Raw genomic sequence first — 20,168 nt, forward strand, 5'->3', positions numbered from 1 at the left:
CTCACACTAATACACACGGGGCTCTACAGGACAGCAGCTTGTAACGTTATCATGAAGCATGACCTCAGATAATGGTTTAGGAACTCTTAAAAGTAATAAAACATACCAGTCCTGCTGAAAAAATGGTGTCAATTTCCGCCTCTGCAGCGCCCTCTCAGAGTCAACTGTGGCGAACTATAGGCGACGAGGAGTTCTTTCTGCACCGCCTCTAAACCCATACATCACCCAGTGCATTTTTCACATTTAAGCTAAAGATGGACTCAGGGGGTTTTATGTTCTTAGCATTTCAGAAATATTAGAGCCCTAAATTGCATGCCCTGTGATGTAACTACATTTTAGAGGTGGGGAAAAAAGTTTTTAGATGCATCTCGATTCAGACGATTATGAATCGATTCACAATTGACGAAAAATGATTTAGAATGTTTTTGCAGCTATACTTTATTTATTTAGCTTATTTCCTCCATTAAAGCTCTGAATTAATCTCAGTAACTCAGCACATTATAATATTCTGTTTTAAAAAGCATCAAAACTGTGGTATGTCAGATACTGGTGTGTGGGTGGTTGATAACGATAAGGAAAAATCAGTGAAAAATGCCTTTATGTGTGGAGGCTCCCACATTTTTAACATCAGTTAAGATTTAAGAAAAATCCTGTGGTGTCAGCTAGGTATTACACAGGTGGTCTTAAAGTTTTGGCTCATCTGGATACATTTACACACAGACCGTACAAGAAAAAGAAAGTGGGCTTCGACTGCTGAATAATTTAAGAGCACAGAAACACACTGCTGCTACTGCTGCAGAAAAATACTCTAATCCTCCTAAACACCAACTTCAGAGAGGAGGAGAAAAACAAACCATCCGTCCACTTCCACTCTTCTGCCCTAATTACCACCACTCTTCTTCTTTCAGTTCTTAGAAAGACTCCCAGTGTTCAATAGCGACCGACGGGCATCATTTATAAAACATATACAGAAAGAGAAACACGAGCAGTGCTCCCTGTAAACTTCCCCGTTATACAGCAGCAGCTTACTGCCGGTCGCCCACTGCCGGTCGCCCACTGCCGGTCGCCCACTGCCGATCGCCCACTGCCGATCGCCCACTGCCGATCGCCCACTGCCGATCGCCCACTGCCGATCGCCCACTGCCGATCACACACAGCCGATCACACACAGCCGATCACACACAGCCGATCACCCACTGCCGATCACCCACTGCCGATCACCCACTGCCGATCACACCCTGCTGATCACACCCTGCCGATCACCCACTGCCGATGTGCAGGTTATTACATCACCACTTCTCTACACCCAACTTCCACCCCAAACAACGTCCGCACTGAGGCACATTCAGAGCGAGCTCACTTCCTGTGCGTCCTGGATTACGCCTCTGATGTATTCAAGCAGAGATTTATTCACCAACAAAGCCATTATTCCGTATGACCTCACAGTCCTGCTGACATCATCATTTTCCAACCCCTGATCTGAAACAGAGGAGCTTAAGAAAAGAAAGACGAGTGGAAAAACAGGCCTCGGCTATTGCATCATCTGAAATTCTTGGGTAATTTCTGTCACAATGTTAATTCTGAAAACTGTGATTCACAGTTGTTTAAAAAAAAGCCTGCTCATGACTATTTAATGCTTGTAAATAAAATGTTGAACAATGTTTTTATACTGTGTACACAATACTGTGATTCTGCAACACGCAACACATGACAAAAAAAAAACTATCGATGACACCATTTTTTTTATGGATTATAAGGCGCATTTGTCTGGAGACACTAGTAAGGAACAAGGGTGTCGCCATGTTTTCCTTCTAATTCAGCAGGTCTCCGTATTCACTGTATTTTTCGCACTGTAAGGCGCACTTACAATCCCTTAATTTCTCCAAAAATCAGTAAGTATTATCAGCCTGTAGGCTCCTGCTAACCCCAGCTAGCACTGCTGGAGCAGTATTAGCATTAGCCACCAACCGTGCTTAACGCTAGCTTGTTTACCGTTCAAAGGCGAGTAGATCAGGACTGTTTCCTGTGCAGTTACCGTATCAAAACAAGCTACGTAGGACGAACCGCTAGCTTATATCGCCCTGGTTTCCTCAGTGTAGCGCTCGCTATCAGGCGACATTTACATCCCGTTAGCGGTTAGCCGCTAATGCTAATGCTGCTGCACCCAGCAGCCTTAGTGGGAATCTGGAAATCTAAGCTTACTGTAAATAAATAAATTCACAATCACCCTGAAGCGAGACCTGCTGAACTAAAAGGAAAATATGGGGACACCCCTGTTCCTTACTAGTGTCGCATAACGTGTCTTATAATCCGATGTCCCTTATAGTATATGCTTCTTGTTTTAGACAGATAGACAGATACTTACTGTTTTTACTCTTCTTCTCAGGCAGAGGTGGAGGACTCAGAGGGATGTGATCGTTCTCAGACGGGATGAAGTCCGTCCCGAAGGCCGCGGGGCTGCAGGGCGATACTGTGGCGATGGGTGTAAACAGGGGGAAGGGAGGAACCTGCATTTCGTCATCAGGGACGTTATCGTACTGCGAATAGAGACGCTCGAAGTGAGAGCGAGACGTCAGGCCGTCGAAAGGGGTGGGAGGGTTCCCGCTACGCCGCTTCTTCTCCGGCAGAGCAGGAGGTGCGATGATGTGAGTCTGATGAGGAGAAACGAGTGGATGGAGAGACGGAGAGCCGTAGGAAACCTGGCTGGGACTGGAGGAAGACTCCCGATGGGATTCAGGTAAGGGGCTGAGACAACCTCCCGCAGGTAGAGGGATCTGATCCACGTTGGATAAATCCTGGCTGAGGAAGTCGTAGTCGGGATCGCAGCTCTCTGCCGTATCTGGTGGCGGGAAAACAGATAGACAGACAGATAAAATTTTAAATTTTGCACAGCAGACTGAAACACTTTTTACTTTAGGTATATTTACAATACAATACAGCTAAAAATAATACTTTATAAAACGTGCATGAACGTTCAAATCTGTATTTCTCAGCCCTGCTACTGGTGGCGCATATTTTGCTAGATATCTGTCCCAGTCCGTGACTAGGAGCAGCGGCTACGTACTGCCAGAGAAATTGCATTTCCAGAGCCGTTTATAGAGAGTCTGACCACTTTTTGTTTCCCTCATATCATGAAATGAGTGTTAAACTCTATAAGTAGCCCACGATTGACTCCTCTATGAATAGAGTGAATGGAGATAAAAGCTTAAAACTTTAAATTAAAAAACTAACTACTTCTAGTGTTTTTTCTATTTTAGAAAGTAGAATAATGTATTTTATTCAGTTTATTTAAAATAAAAAGGTTTTACACTGATCTGATCCTGGAGATACAGGTAGAGCATGTTAAAAAACAAAAAAAAAGGTTTATAACTGGAGTTTAAAACTATACAAATTATGTCTGCGGTGCTGAAACATTTAATATAGTTCTTTGATGAGGACATAAACACATATTTCAGTACAAAACTGATCAGACATTTATAAACTCTGATTTTAGTCAGCTGCTTCATATGAACCCGTTCATGTTGGGCTCACTTTAAGTGCGTATTCTCCACTATAAAGCTTCTCTGTATGACTACATCGACTACATTTGAAGCTAACCCAACAGCAAAAGACTCCAAATCTCACCTAGTGTCTCACAGCTCGTGTTGCGAGAGCACTGTCCGCTGTCCTGCTCCAGAGAAGACAACTGCTCGTCCGACTTGCTGAGTTTTCCCATGCTGCCGCAGGGAGAGCCTCGCGGAGACTCCCCTCCGTAAGAATGACTCCCTCCAGAAAACCGCCTCTGCAGAGCATCTACATCATAATTCTACAGATAAAGAAGATAGAATTAGTTACTTCGTCACTGTACACAAACAGAATACTTACAGATAGTAATGTAATGTTTTACACAGTATAGTTTTAATGTTAATTTGTGCTCCAGGCAATAATATCTGAATAAAACCCTACATAGACTGATTACATCTTTAAAACCTCTTTAATTAATTCATTAATTTAAAACAGGTTAAATAAAACAATACATCTATTGAAATCTATTGAATACAAATAAATAAAATCATCTGGTTTAAGCAAATTTTAAGTAAAATGAATAGCCAATATTGGCCAAATGTAGTTGTTCAGCCAGCATTGCTTTGTCTTTTCCGATATACAATAAATATATTGGCAATAATTTCAAAGATTTGTTGAATTTATGCATCGGGCAGATGCCAATGATTTAAAAAACAATTTATTTATTGGCCGATGCCGATCGTATTTTATATATTATAAGGCGCAATCTCACTAAACATCTATTTTCTGGACAATTTTCATTTCAAAAGATTTCCAGTATTTTAGCATGGTTAGCAGCAGCGCTAGCCATGGTTAGCAGCAGTGCTTAGCGCTAATAAATGTGATAAAATACTGAGGAACCCGGAGTGTTTTAGTGTTTCTGTAACCCAGGGTGCTCTCAGCTAGCGGTTTGTCCCTTGTAGCTTGTTTTAACAAAGTAAATACACAGACTACAGTCCGATATACTCATCTCTGAACGGGGAAAGAGCTAGCGCTGCGGTTAGCAGCTAATGCTAATACTGCTCCAGCCTTATTGCTGGAGAAACTTCACTGAAACTCCTGTATAACTCTGTACTTCACAGGATTACAAGGCGCATTGTCGATTTTTAGGAAAATGAAAGCATTTTAAGTGCATCTTATTATTGCATATAATTCCAATATCATCGTGCAACTCTAACGCGTAGGCCTAATCCCTGTCTGGAGGTCCTTTTGGAGCATGAACACACTAAAATGTGCATGGCAGTGGATCCTCCAGGACTTGGATTATGAAGCATGTTGATATAAACTTGATATTACGTTAATCACCTGTCTGCAGATGCCAATAGGAAGACTGGATCCGCTGGTGGTGCGGCTCATTGGCGCAACGACCGCGACTCGCGGAGGAGACTGGGCCGGCTGCCGCTTCTTCGGAGGAAGAGCAGGAGGACTGAAGAGAGGAAATAAAAACATATAAATACATTTATTTCCTTCCTGAAACAGCATTTACATTTCACTGATACTTAAACAGAAAAGCACAGCTGTCGAGAACAAAGCTCCCGAGCATCACAGGACATCTATTATTAATGAATAGCTTTAAACACGGAGATGATTTAAAATAATTACACAACATTTAATCCAGCTCTCAGTCCATCATAACTTCATACTCTTCCTTCCAGCAGTAATGACTTCCATACTGACGTCTGGATTAAATGCAGATTTAATTTATAACAGGGATATATTGCTGGATATGACTGACTGAGGCAAACTCAAAAAATTAAGAGGATATTCCAGCACAAACATTTCTTTTTAGTTATTTAATACCAAATTTTGCTTCAAAATCTAAATTTGTATTTGGTTAATGAACAGATTACATAAAATAAGTTTCCACAATAAGTGATGGTTTGGAGAGTCATGTCTGTCATCTGCTGGTGTTGATCCACTGTGTTTTATTATCAAGTCTAAAGTCAGTGCAGTTTTGTTTTCCCACAAAATCATGCTTCATGCTTTTGTAGAGATGCGGATTTCATTTTCCAGCAGGACTTGGCACACTGCCCACATTGCCAAATGTAGCGATTGGCCTTATATAATATTATAATTTTCTAAAACACTGATTTCCTGGTTTTTATTGGCAGTAAGCCATATTCATTACCAATAAAAAAAATAAACGGTTAAAATTTGGTACCCCTGCCAAAAAGTGCATCCACATGGGCCTAAAAAAATCTATGATTCTGCAAAAATGTGAAAAACCAAATTTTGTACCCCTGCCAAAAGGTGCACCTCCATGAGCACTAAAAACTATGATGCTGCAAAAGAGTAAAAAATCATGTGTTGTGCCAAATTTGGCAACCCTGCCAAAAAGTGCACCCATATAGGAACTAAAAACTCTATTATGCAGCAAAAGCGTGAAGATCATGTGTTGTGCCAACGGTTAAAATACAATTCTAATTCAGTTCAGATGTAGTAGTTTGTTTTAGTAGTTTTTTTATTTTAGATAGAGTATCATTTAAAAGTTACTTTTTAAGTAGTAAATTCTCAATAATATTGATTTTTTATAGATTTTTTTAGACTAGTACATCTGAATGTATTTAGAATTGTATTAGAAAAGACAGACATCACACCATAAACCATCAAATCCCCACCCTGCCCCTTTTATTAAAGGCGAGGAGGTGCTGCTAACACGCTAAGAAGACCCACAGCACTGAGTTAGTCACTGAACACAGCTAACACAGTAAAACCACAGCAACCACAGGGGAGCACAAGGTGGCACTAGTATGCAAAAGGGAAATGAGGGCACTACTGCACCCTGACTGACTCTCAGAAACTTAATTTAGTGCTTACAAAACTGCCAAAAGGATGGTTTTGTTCATTTAAGAGGTGAAGAATTAAAAATAAACTAAAAACAAACAAAAAAAAAACCTTTTCTGGCAGATATTACTGGGTAAAAAGCTGTACTAGCTCTGTATCCAACACAACATTCACTCATCGGGTCTGAAAATGACTCAAATGACACCGTATGGTGAGATTTGTGACATCTATTAACAAAACCAAAAGCAGGAAATAAGCGCTTGCTGTCACGGCAGCATTAAGCAAACAAACAGCAGGGTTTCAGATACAGTGATCTGCTTTTACACTTTAGTAATTAATCAATTATTAATTTATTACATTAATTACAGATATCAGAACAATGATTAGGCTTTCTGTTTATTCCTAGATAAAAGAAAACAGGTCACAATCATGTTTCTGAGTGTGGGTGTGCCATATCATATTGTATGCAATAATAAAATTTAATTTAATTTTGTTGCAGTAGTGTATTCTTGAAATGTATATTTATTTTTTAACTTAGAGTTTTGTCATCACCAAAAGTATCGTTATCAAGAAAATACCATGAAATATTGTGATATTATTTTAGGGCATTTTATCATATCGCACGCTACGCAAATGGAGCTGTAGTTATGTAGTTATTTTCTACTTGACTGTTCCTGTATTTTTTTATTATTTATTTTGTTATGTTGCACATTGCTGTTTTAATAGTGCACACTGCTGCTACCAAAAAAGCCACTAGATGGCATTACATATATATCTTAATTAAATTATTTAAATTTGACCATTAGTGCCTAATGTGGTGTATTACAGATCACTTGTATCACTTTGCATCACTTATATCAAGCCCACCTTTTGAAATAAGATATTGTAAATTTGATGAATCAAACCAATGACTGACCATAGACTAATCTAAAACTGGCATAGGCCTCTCTGCTGTAAAAAAAAAAAAAGAAAAAGAAAACCGAGAATCGAATCGAATCGAATCGTGACCCTAAAACCGGAAATAAAATCGAGTCAAGGATTTAGAGAATCGTGACACCCCTAATGACTAGAGAGAAATACTTTAAAACTGAGCACATTTCAAAGCTCTGGTGTCCAGCCACAGTTTCAGTCTGTCACTTCCTCCCTCTTTCTCCTCCTCTTCTGTTAAAAACAACGCAATCGTTCCTCCGGCCCAATCACTTCTCAGAAACGGCTCAGAGAGACAACATCAGCTCACCAGAGGAAGTGCAGCCTCTGCGGCTCTGCCTCTGCTAAACCCGAAGACCTGAGTTCTCAAGAAGAGCACTATTTATAACAGCTGCTTTCACACCTTCCCTTCTAGGCTTCTTGTAAACAATAAATTTCTAACAGCGAGAGCAGATGTAATCATGTGGAAACCACGCAGCTCAGATATGATAACAGACGCTGTGCCCGGCTCGGCGGGGCGACACCGACTCAAACCAGGTCCAATAAAGGAAGCTAACAGTCTGTACGTATCCACTGAACTACAGAGGAGCATTTTATTTAAATGAAAAGCCTTTCCCCGCAGTAATAGCCCAACTATTATTAAGAAAATAAGTGTATTTTTATGATAATAGCAGCCTAGAAGCTGAAATTATTAAATCTATTTCTAGTGCTTGGTGTGCATTTTAATTTCTTCTAGCTATTTGGGATTAGTAGGAACTAACAAACATATAAATTAAACTTTGTCCTCGTAAAGGAAGTTGTTCTACAAATATATATATCTAAAAAAAAAAAAAACTTATATAAGGTCAGTATTTTATTTTATTTTTTTTCTATACGAACTAAAAGGGTGTTTTCTGTATTTTTCACACTATAAGGCGCACTTAAATTTCTTTAATTTTCCCAAAAAATTACAGTGTGCCTCATAATCCGGTGCTCCTTATGTACGAATTCTACAATAGTTTCAGTTTAGTTTTTCAGCACTTAAGCACTAGCTCTTAACTGCTAATGCTAATACTGCTGCTGCTGCACCCAGCCTTAGTGTAAATCTGGAAATCTGAGCTTACTGTAATTAAACAGTTTTCAGGAGAGAAATCTGTATAGATTTTTTATAAGAATTACATTTTTGTTTACTTAGCTTAGCTTAGCTTTACCAGGTATCACTACCCAGAAGTGGCGACAACCCTGTTCCTTACTAGTGTCACATAATGCACCCTATAATCTGGTGCACCTTATAAACTCACGAAAAATACGGTAATCAAATAACCCAAACAAAATGCAATGGTTTACATGTTAACTGATCATTTGTTATTTGTTTTCTGTTATTTGTAATGTGTTTTGTATCAATAGTTTACAGTTCTATTAAGGGTAAAAGGAAATAAACTGAAATAAATATGCCATGACAAAACATACAGGGTGGATAAAAAAAACGTTCAAGTACTTCTTTAAGGGGTTATTTACCGCATCAACACTGAAACACCATTCAAAAACACGCCCGGACACGTAACCCGACCAATTACGGTAATGAACACCACAGCAGCAGCTGCTGGTTTCTCCTGAACAAAGGAAAAGGCTGTGGATCTGAGGTTCAGAGGCGGATCTCACCAGTGCTCGGGTACTTTGAGTCCGGGCAGCGGCGGCTTGGGGGGAGCGGTCTCCTCGGCGGAGGGCGGGTCGGTCAGGACCTCGGTGGAGCGGCTCAAGGCGGAGGAGTTCGTCAGGCTCTCATCCTCCGTCTCAATAACAGGGGGCTCTGGGACGCTGTAATTACCATAATCATGTTAACACAGCATTAAGAATTTATGAAGCACGTTCCTTTATAACTCTTATGGGTGCAGTTCTGTAGTGATCTAATTTAAAACGTTAAAACTGTGGAAGAACTGAAAAAAAAAAACAAAAAAAAACTATACTATATTGTTATAGATGTATGTAGATATGTCCATATGATATTTGCAAAAGTACTGGGGGGCAAAGGGGTGTAAAAAATATTGATATATTAAAGTATCATTATATTTAGTTTTCTTAAAAAAACACAGTATCAATTTTTAATGATGCATTTATATCTGTGAAGTATTAAAATCAGACAGGGGTTTATTAAATACATAAGGAAATAAAAAGCTAACTTTTCTTTTACTAAAATTATATAAATATGATACTGTTTTTTTTTTTATATACTATGACTACTATGCTTCCCCCAAACATTTGATTAAACAATTAATTGCAATACCTTCCTTGCATACTAGGAATTGGACAAAATATTGATTATATTTAAATATATTGTATAGTTTTTTATTTGAAATAAATTACCAAATGAAAAAAGTAAAAACTGCATTTTAGTACTGAAAAAAAACAAAACAAGAAAATATATTTTTTTATTATTATATTTTAAAAGTTAAAAAAATATATTATATTGTTTAGGAAAGAGGGGATGATTTTAACAAACAATTATTTGGTTAACGGTTTACAGCTGATAAGTAGCAAAGGAAATAATCTGAGCTTTGAAAATGGATTTTAAAATGTACAAACTCTGTAGTGTCTGTAGTAAAGCACTCACACACACAGCACATTCACACTTTCATAATAAAAAAAAACACAAACACAGATAACTCTGCTAAAACTACTAAAAGTAGAAGTTCTTTCTTTTCTTTAGAGAAATAAAGACTCTTAGAAACTGGAGAAATAAACTGCTAAAGGAAGACGTCTGGCTGAAACAGTAGCTTTAGCCTTTAGCTCTTTAGATTAACATGATTAAGGACTGAGACTCAGCAGAGAAGAGAAGAATTAAAAGTCTGAATAAAGATAAAATAAAGCTGTTTTTTCTGGTCATGCAGCAGCACTGCAGCTACTGAACAACTAAACAATAGGGCTGTTCTAAAGCATTTTACTGGTAGTGTATTTGTTTTTATAAACCTGGTAACTGCTCTGTACCTGTCTGAAGTGGTGATTGGTGGCACAGGTTTGGGTTTGGGCGAGGTCGGGGACGGGTGCTCCTGTTTCTCCTCCACCAGTTTCACCAATTCCTGCAGGAGAACCACAATAAACCCATTACAGGATTCACCACTATGAGCTCAGAGCACGAGAACAGAGGAACACAAGCAACCTGTCTATTCTATTACTCAGCAGAGCGAGAGAAAGATGAAAGGGCTTTACCTTCACGCTATCCAGCACTGCTTTGATGATGGTCGTGACAGTCCCGATTGTCTCCTTCTCCTCCAGGTTTATTCCCTCCAGCATCACCTGATCAGACCAACGAATCAGATTCCCCAAACTCTTATAGACTCGGCTCAGGCAGGACGACACTGAGGAACTGGAGAAAGAAAGAAATATTGGGCTTACATTGGCAAAAACTAGACAAAATATATGCAAATTAAGACTAATATATGTATAATAAGCAAAGAAATCTGTCAATGGGGTGAGCAAAATTTTCTTAGTAAGATTTCTTACAAAAAGCAACGGAAAAATGAGTGAAGTAACACCTAAATCAAGCTAAAAAAGTTGGTTCGCAGGTTCAGCATTATAACACGTCGTAAAGGAACATATGACATTGCAAAGACTAACCCTTAGTGTAAAAATCTCTTTATTTTAAAACGTTTCTAACTATAGTCCGTCTCGCTGCCTCCTGGTGTCGCAGTGCTGTTAGCCAATCAGAGGCGATACGTTTGCATGAATCAATATTCATAAGCAAGAGCCGAAATCCTATCGTTTCTCCCCGCCCCCTCCCGCTCCTCCACCAGACTAAAGCAGTGTTCTACTGGATCACCGGAGCACTTTTTCCTTTTTTTCTCTTTTCACATGAAAAAGCTCACACGGCATTCATTCATTTATACTACAGAGACACAACTAGACATTTTAAATAATTCAAAAAAACGATGGAATGAGACGTTTAAACACATCTGATATACATTATACATTATTTACCTGTTCTGAACTTTGGGGTCAAGATGAGCCAGAGGCAGAATAGCCTCCAGTACTTTACTGGCGGAACCTGGAAGCATCTCCAGGACTTTTCTGTCCACCGCCATCTTATCTATTATTGTCTTGAAGTATCGCAAGGCACTGACCACCTCTTTCTCCTGATCGTCCAACCGATTGTTATTCTGAACCTACAAAAAAATAAATATAAAAAATATTAAATATAAAAATATTATTATTATCATTATTATTATTATGTACTTAATGTGTGCACTGTATGTACTTGGGGTACCTTAGTAATCTGCTGCTCAGGGTTCTTGACGCTTCTCTCGATCGGAGGTTTAGATGTTTTCTTTGAAGGCGTCCTCTTGGTCTTGGGGGAATGAAATTTGTCGATCAGCCTCATGGTGAAGGATGACAAGTGAGAGCGCTGGGAGTCTGGGAGGAAAAAAGGGAGGAGAAAAGAGTGAGGGAACGAGAGAAAAAGAGAAAAGCTCAGCGGAGGATTTCATGACAACCAATAATTTAAGGCAGGAAAGGAAATATTAGACTTTACAGAGAGGAAATCCTTCCAGCACTAAAGTGAAAACAGGGGAATAACAATATGAACAATTTGAAGACCTGATCAAAGACCTGATTTATACCGAACACTGACTAAATAAATAAATAAATAAAAATCCTAATTTTATAGGAAATAATTAGAGAAAAAAATATTAGAGTGGAATTTCTTTGCCTGTAATTTTACAATTTAAAAAAGTTATTTTTAAGCTTCAGGCTAAAAAAAAAAAAAAAAAAAAACACCAAAAAGGTTAATTACGCTTTAACCAAAAACTGTATTCTGTATACAATATTTCAGCTTTTTTCATTTACATATGAACCCATTTAATATAACAATTATCTGTAATATAAACAAATAATATATATATATATATACATATACATATACTCACACTCACACACACACACTCAACATATAATGGTTCACTAGAACAACATTACAACTGTATATTTCAATGTTATGTGAAAATACTGTTTTATATGTTGCTATTTCAGAACTTTAAATAATAAAAGTAGCGTTTGAACATGTATTTTATTTTATGAAAAACGAGTGAATTATCCTAATTGAACCATTACTTGTTATAGGTGAGGAACAACACTGCACTAAATTTTGACTATATATTGATAATAATTAGTAATGGAGTTACTCATTAAATATACACACTGCTTGTTAGAATTTTTTTAGACATTTTTTGGATAATTAAAGATGTACCAGGTCGAATTGACACGGGAACGGTGCCGAGAGGTCCAGCGGTCTAAAGCGCTGCCACTATGAGCCAGCGCTCAGAGGGAGCACAATTGGCCCTGCTCCCTCCGGGTGGGTAGATGGCGCCCTCTCCCCACATCACTTAAGGGTGATGTCTGCAGCACAGGGCATCTGTGAGCTGATGTATGTGCTAGTCTTCACCCTCCTGGTGAGTTGGGGGGCATTACTATAGTCATAGGGGGAGTCCTAGTGAGTGGGTTGGGTAATTGGCCGTGTAAATTGGGGAGAAAATAAAATAAAATAAAGAAAATTTGACCCAGAAACACTATTGCTGTTCCTGACAAATGAACATAACAGGAGGGTTAAACACACTTCAGATGAAAGCATGCTCAGGCTCAGAGCTGTAGGCTGTGTCTCAGAACTCCTCCCAGCATGTAAATACAGGGTGCAGCTCAGCGTTTAACAGCAGTGTGATATTTCAGCTCTTTATGCTCTCGGGAAACACACACGAGGGAAGCGGGACCTTTGTGTAGAGTTAAATCCTCTTTAACTCTGGACTGAATTGGTCACAGTGGGGCTCGAGCTGAAGCTCGCCATGCTGGAATTCTGAAGATGCTATTGTATTGTACCACGAACAAAACCGTTCAGGGGAAATTTCTACAACACAAAACCTGGTTAAGGTGGGCGTTCTGCAGGGTTTCACGTCTGAGCCCACAAACAGCACTTCAAAAGAAGAAGAAGAAGAAGAAGAAGAAGAGCGCTGAACTGGGATCAGCCCACCAACAACAACGCCTCCAGTTATCCTGTGCAGAGTTACAGAATTAGAACTGAAAGTTTCGCAAAGTAAAAATAGACCAATATTGAGGTTAAACTCAAAAAGAATGAGAAGAAAAATTTATCCAGAAAATTTGCATCTAGGGTTGTGCCATATTGTATGATACACAATATTTCGTGACATAGTAAAATCACGAATTTAAAGCATCAAACCTCTTTAGTCCTTAGTTTTTCTTTTTAATTATAAAAGCAGTACTATTCCTACATGGGGAGAGGACAAAATACAGTGGTTCTACTGATTATATATTGATATAAGGAAGGTAAATAGCTAATATTTTGCATGTCACACTTTTCACATTTTTATTCAATAAAAAAAAAAGAAAAGAAAAAAATAACATGTAAAATTTTACATTTAGTATCACTTAAAATCTCAATAAAACCCATTTTAGTTTGTGGTTCAAACTCTAAAAGCTAAAAGCTAACATAACATCTATTTTTGTTTTTTTACTTTTTGTCTCCCTTTATAATTACCCTGGTAAACAAAAAAAAAAAGAAAAGTGTATTTAAGTATACCAAACATGAAAAGGTACATACTACTTTTAACACTTAATTAATACACATACTTAAATACATACAAAATGTACTATTTTGGAACAACTTACTGCAACTTAAGTATACTTCAATTGTAATTAAGATAAGCAACAATATATATATATAAAACAAAAGTATTAGGTTGTTTTTTTGAGTGTTTTTTTTTTTTCATATTGCAAACTTTTAAGTTTAGATTTAAGTCAGTGTTTTTGTTAAACATAATTTTTAAATACACTTGAAGTATATTGTAGAAATAAAAAATAAAAAAACTACACTAAAGTGCACTTTAAGCAGTATTTAATGCCACTACACATATATTTTCTATCAACACAACCTATAATTTGAAGCATAATGCTTTAAAATATTTTTTTTGGAAATATAGAGCAAATATAAATATATTTTGTTTAAATATATTAAATTGAAAATTATTTTAACAGGTTTAGCATGGCTGAATCTAAGCAAGAGGTGCTTACTTTGAAAATTTTAAAATATAAAGCATTTTTTTACTATTTCTTTTATTATTTTTGTTTTTCTCTTCACAGTTTAGATCACTTTACTATTAATCAACAATACATAACATTATAAATAATGAGAAGCCACTGAATTTAAGATGTGTCCAAACCTTTGACCGTTTCTTGTCTCTTTTAAACAGAGAAAAAAACTAAAATAATAACAGGTTTCACCAGATGGTAGTCATATTACACTTCTCATTTATCTAATGTCCTCTGTCATGTTACCACTGCAGGGACAGACCCTGTTACACTGGTATTAACACTTTGCTCAAGGCAGAAACAGCAGCAGAAAGCAGCTGAAATCGACCCCACAACCTCTGAAATGCTAGGTCTCTGTGCGCTAGGCTAGAAAAGCCACAATAAGAACAGATCCAGGTACCTTAATTTAACGTTTTTTTCTTAACAGAGAAGTGGACGTCAGTCAAGTCACTATTGTTCTAAAACTAAACCCATATTCACATTCTCATATTCTGCTGCATAAACTACTGCAAATCTATACCTGCTGCACCAGGTGGGAAGTTCTACTCGTATCTCACCGATCGCTCAACTGATAAGATCATTATTATTTATGGCAGGTGAAATTACCCAGCACAGCCCACTTCCTGAGGGATGTGCTCGACTGATGAAAGCTAACGGTGAACGAAGGAGGAACTACACTCTGCATCTTCCACCGAAACAGAGGAAGTTCTCCACTCAGCTTTCTAAAACAGGCTGTAACTTCTCATTTGTACACTTTCACAGACTCGGCTAGATTTGGTTCCGCTCGCTGGCTGACGTGGTGTTCTCTAAAGACTTACCCAAGAGTTTAGAGTCAAGCTCCTGCCCAGAAATATCACTTTATAGCCTTTGACAGGCAGTCTTTCTTGGAATTTAGGATTAGAATTTATTTAGGATATCTATATCCAAGGATTACATAACATGGTTTCATGTTCGATAAGAAATGTTTCTGAAAATAGTAACTCAAATTTCAAATTTATTTGTATAGCGCTTTTTACAACTGGTGTTGTCACAAAGCAGCAGTAAATGCAATAGAAGATTTTTCAACATCTTAAAGCAAATATGCAACTGTCAAAATATAATGAATACAAATAAAAAAATTGGGTGTGTTCCTAAACTTCATATTAAACTCAATATTTACCAAAATACAAATCATTTTCTTACAATTCCTTTTGTTACAGTCGTGTAGTTTTTATGTCTATTTTCAAGTTAAATTGTAAAATGAATTAAGAGTAGAGAGTGGACAGGGAGCTTCTCCAAGTGTCTTGTAGGAGAATCTTCAAAGCTCTTAAAGTTTTGAGAACGTAGAGAAAAAGGGTTTTGCATCACCTACACCCGTGCAATGGTCACATCGCAGGAGATGCAATATAGAGCTTTATGAGTCCGCACTAAGGTTTATGTGTTTGTTATACTGTATTTTTAAATCATTTGGTCCGGTAAAGTTGGGTTTTATTCATTTTAATTTTCTTGTGTATTCTTAAAATATACACTAGTGAACATGCATTAGGATCTTGTTCCCAAGCCTTAATAAGTCATGGCCGAGCATTATTTTTATTAATTTATTTTCTATTATTATATATTTTTACATGGTGTAACTCCAGTAGGTTACAGCTTAACTAACAAATGTGACAAAAGTATGAAAGCCCATTTAAGTAAACTGCTATAATCAATATTTTTGAGATAGTAAATCAAACACACAGTATACGCTCATACAGAACACACACAGTAAAATCCCAAACTCTTCACCTTCAACTTCACTGCATATTGATTGTTTGATTGATTAATTGATTAAGTCTATAGATAAAGAGGGCTGGTGATTCATTCACCTCAACTGGGTCAATAACACAGGCAGGTAGCTCACAGGCTGGCTAGTGATTAATGGAAAATATAAGTACACTAAATATATGTTTAATATGACAGCAATCTGTCTAGCTGCAAATAACCAAACACAGAGATTTATATTTATATTTATTTAGCTTCAGTCAGACAACGTTAAGGTAACGTTAGCTAGTGTTTTTCTGCGTTAGCTAACTTAAAACAAAGAATAAATGGAATAAAAACAATAACTAATGCCCAGACCCAGGCAACATAGAGCAGACACAAAATTTACAGCGTCTACTGGCTGAAATTACACGTATTAAAAGACAAAGAATGTAAATATTACAGGGTTTATTAGTAATACGTTATAGTTAGCTAACCTAACTAGCTAAAACCCATTGACTCGCCTAGACTAGTTAGCCTAGCTAGCTAACTAACGTTAACCGCTAACGTTACCTAGGTGCTGACCCCGGTGTGATGTCTGAGCTCAGGCCGCCCTGCGGTCCACACCCACCGGCGGCGGAGACAGCGGCGCCCGGCTGCTGCTGCTGGCCCCCTCCCTCTCTCCCTCCCCGCTTCGGTAGCTAGTTAGTTAGGCAGGCAGCTAGCTAGCTGACTACCTACCCTAGACTGTCCCGGCCTGCTGTCTAATTTTAAAGCTAAAGCTCAAAAATGTCCCCCCTCGTTTCCCCGCTTTTTATTAACAGCAGCCGCGCTGGTTCCCACTACGCCGGGGCCTGCTGCTGCTGCTGTACGGCGGGAAGTCGCTACACTAACGCTGGGGTAGATTACCGTTAGCGACCCCATTAGCCAAACAGCTAACTAGCAAACTAGCTAGCACCACAACCTCCAGCACCTCCAGCAGCAGCAGCGGCGGCACCAGGCGGCAGCGGCAGTACTCTCCCTCAGCCCGGCCCACAGCGAGCCCCGCTTACCCTGCTTACTGTCGGTCTTCCCCGACATCTTCAACACGGGCGAGGGCTACAATCCAGTCACAGACTCGGCCGCGTTGTGTGGTGGTTCTGCTCCCCGCGCTTCCAGCATCGTCCCCGGGCTCAGTCTGCGCTCTCTCCGCTCCCCGCTCTCTCTCCTCCATCCAGCCCGGCCAGCAGTCCCCTCGGCCCGTTATCTCAGCACACAGCGCCGCCGCGCGGTGATAACACCAGCCGCAGCCTCAAATACTTGAAATACTGTGACCTGAGGGCAGGGTTTCCTTATACACAGAGTTACTATGGCGCTCCTAAGGTGACATCATGCTTTAAAAAAGTAAAAAAGTAATAATACGTGGCCATTGCTTATTAAGGCGTGGGAATGAGAACCTAATGCATCTAAATCGTAGTCAAAGTCATAGCCAAATAATAATAAATAATAAGGCTTGCTTTAATCGATTAATTAATCTATATGGAGTCCCTAAAGTGACATCAGGCAAAAAAAAAATATATATATACATATTAGTATTAAGGCGTGGCAATGAGATCCTAATGCATCATGAGAACAATATAATTAAGACATTGGAACAAGATAAATAAGTCATAGCCTGAGATTAATAAAGCTTGCATTTCTGTAAATTAATGCCTACAGTGCCCTTAAGGTGACATCATGTTAAAAAAAAATAATTATGCATGGCCACAACTTATTAAGGCATGGGAATGATATGATTAAGGTGTGAGAATTAGATAATTAAGTCATAGCCAGAGAATAATAAATAATAAAGCTTGCTTTTCTGTAAATTATATATATATATATATATATATATATATATATATATATATATATATATATATATATATATATATATATATTGATTTAAGGCATGGGAACGAGATCCTAATCCATGACCATGACTTATTAAGGTGTGGGAATGAGATTCTAATGCATGGTAAATAAGGTCTTAAGATAACTAACAAGCATGAAGAAACTGAATATTACATCAAAACTCCTTTAATCCAAGAATAATCTTTAGTAAGAAAATGGAGAGTGAATGGGTTTATCTTTATTTTAATCTCTAAATGAATTATGGTGATATTTAGATTTTTTTTTTACACTAAAAGGTGAGGTTCTCAGATGCAGACAGTGTGCAGACCTGTTTACCTTCCTAAGGCAGACATATTGTGCCTTGTGGCCACACTTGAATAAGTAGTGGCCACACTTTAGTAGCTGAAGGAGGTGAATTAAAACACTGCTGTTCAAGCAAAATTCTCCCCTATAACTAACTGAGTATAATATATCACTTACTCTGTATGTTTATTATAATTGTGGGAGTAATATACAGTATATCAATGTTCTGCTGCTGCACTGTAAGATTTAACACAAAGTAAACTCACATATAATCCTTTAGTTATCATGCAGAATAAGGTGGATGAGCACAGACAGTCCCTTTAATCACTATCCTCCTAAAGTGCTAATCTAATTCTGACAGTAATCATTTTATTTTGATGTAGGCTATCTGTAAATGTATCTGTAAACCGATTGCTGTCGTTTTTATGGCGTCTTGATTACATAATGCTGCGTGATGCATGTAGTTGTTCCGGCTCTGCTTACAGCTCGGCTCTGTACATTGATTTTTCAAGCGTACAGAATCATGTATTAATGCAGCTTATTGTTCAGACTGGAGTCAGAGCTCTGTCAATACAACCCACAGCTAAATATAGCAGCTGATATATAATATCTGGATGAGGATGAGGGCTGTGTTTCTGTGTTTGTGTACAAGATACACTATAATGTTCAAATGTTTGTGGACACATATTTTTATTTAATGTAAAAAAAAAAAAAAAAAAAAAAACAGTCAAACGTTTGGACACACCTTAATTCAATTCAAAATTCAGTGTTTTTTCACAATTTAATTTTTTTTACATTGTAGATTAAAACTAATATCATCTAAACGATTAATAAAAACATATGGAATACATAATCCCAGAATTTTAGCACTGTACAATATCTCCAAAACAGCAATTTTAACTTTCAATGGAAGACCATTTTAAAACATTTTATTTCAGGTCCTTTTGGAGAATTCCTGTTGATCTATTCATTTAAAAATTGTAAAAATTTAGTAAACTAAAAATTGTCAAAAAAATGGAGATACTTGTTTTTCATTGGACAGTATCGATATCTAATATACTTTAGATTATTCAAAGTAGATAACAGTGTTTTTGAACATCTCTGCTGGATTTTCTCTGGAATGGCATATGGCATATTTTTTAACAATTTAGTTTTACATCATAATGTACACTTTGTTTTATTATTTGCTGAATTTAAATGTATCTTAACAGTGCGGCGCTGGGTGTTGAGGATTCTGATTACCTGGTGGAACAAGCTGTTTCAGAGTCTGGTAGTGGAGGCGCTGTCTGTGTGTTAAGGAGTCTGATTGCCTGGTGGAAGAAGCTGTTGCAGAATCTGGTAGTGGAGGCTCTGTCGGTGTGTTGAGGAGTCTGATTGCCTGGTGGAAGAAGCTGTTGCAGAGTCTGGTAGTGGAGGCTCTGTCGGTGTGTTGAGGAGTCTGATTGCCTGGTGGAAGAAGCTGTTGCAGAGTCTGTCACTCAGTCTGAAGGGTGTTTGTTGGACAAGCTGTTAAAATTTCTGGATCTCTGAACGCTGTGGGAACATGGAGGTGTGCTATTCATCAAAGATAAGAACTTTTTATCATGTTTTTATAATGTTTTACTACAACAAAAGTCCATTTTACACCGAAGTTCTTCTTTAAATGCATTCTAAACATGTATGTTTTCCCTGAGATTGGTCATTCCTCTCGCTCTGTCTCCATCTTGTGGTGGGTGATGAAGCTGTAAGCTCTGAGTTAAATCACTCTCAGCTCTGCCTCACTGTTTAGATGAATTTTTGACCATCTGGTGAGAAGAAAGCTGAAAGTTTGGAGCTTCGTATTCTCTTCTTTGTAATCCTGAACAGATTTGGCAGCTCTGAAGGAGCGAGCGCGGGGTTTCCGCTGATCTGAGGGACGGCTGCACTGTCCTCTGCCGCGTTCTGAAAGACGGACAGGATGCTCATACTCAAAG

At 38.0% G+C, this 20,168-nt stretch overlaps 1 protein-coding gene across 3 annotated transcripts in view; it reads right to left on the reverse strand.

Annotated features, from left to right (window-relative positions):
* Positions 1-17,301, reverse strand: part of rapgef1a (Rap guanine nucleotide exchange factor (GEF) 1a) — a 37,611-nt gene extending 20,310 nt beyond the window's left edge. For 2 of the 3 annotated variants that reach the window (XM_049485826.1, XM_049485825.1), the window contains exons 1-9: positions 17,094-17,301; positions 11,495-11,640; positions 11,209-11,393; positions 10,441-10,597; positions 10,219-10,310; positions 8,896-9,051; positions 4,849-4,969; positions 3,625-3,805; positions 2,366-2,839 (exon numbers count right to left, since the gene is read on the reverse strand). In XM_049485826.1, coding sequence (XP_049341783.1) covers positions 2,366-2,839; positions 3,625-3,805; positions 4,849-4,969; positions 8,896-9,051; positions 10,219-10,310; positions 10,441-10,597; positions 11,209-11,393; positions 11,495-11,640; positions 17,094-17,121 — 1,540 coding nt within the window. In that variant the 5' untranslated portion in view covers positions 17,122-17,301. The remainder of the gene's footprint in view (positions 1-2,365; positions 2,840-3,624; positions 3,806-4,848; positions 4,970-8,895; positions 9,052-10,218; positions 10,311-10,440; positions 10,598-11,208; positions 11,394-11,494; positions 11,641-17,093) is intronic. The other variant, XM_049485827.1, reaches the window with a different exon arrangement.
* Positions 17,302-20,168: the final 2,867 nt, after the last annotated feature.

Source organism: Astyanax mexicanus, chromosome 12, assembly GCF_023375975.1.
Source record: "Astyanax mexicanus isolate ESR-SI-001 chromosome 12, AstMex3_surface, whole genome shotgun sequence".
Classification (NCBI taxonomy): Eukaryota; Metazoa; Chordata; class Actinopteri; order Characiformes; family Acestrorhamphidae; genus Astyanax; species Astyanax mexicanus.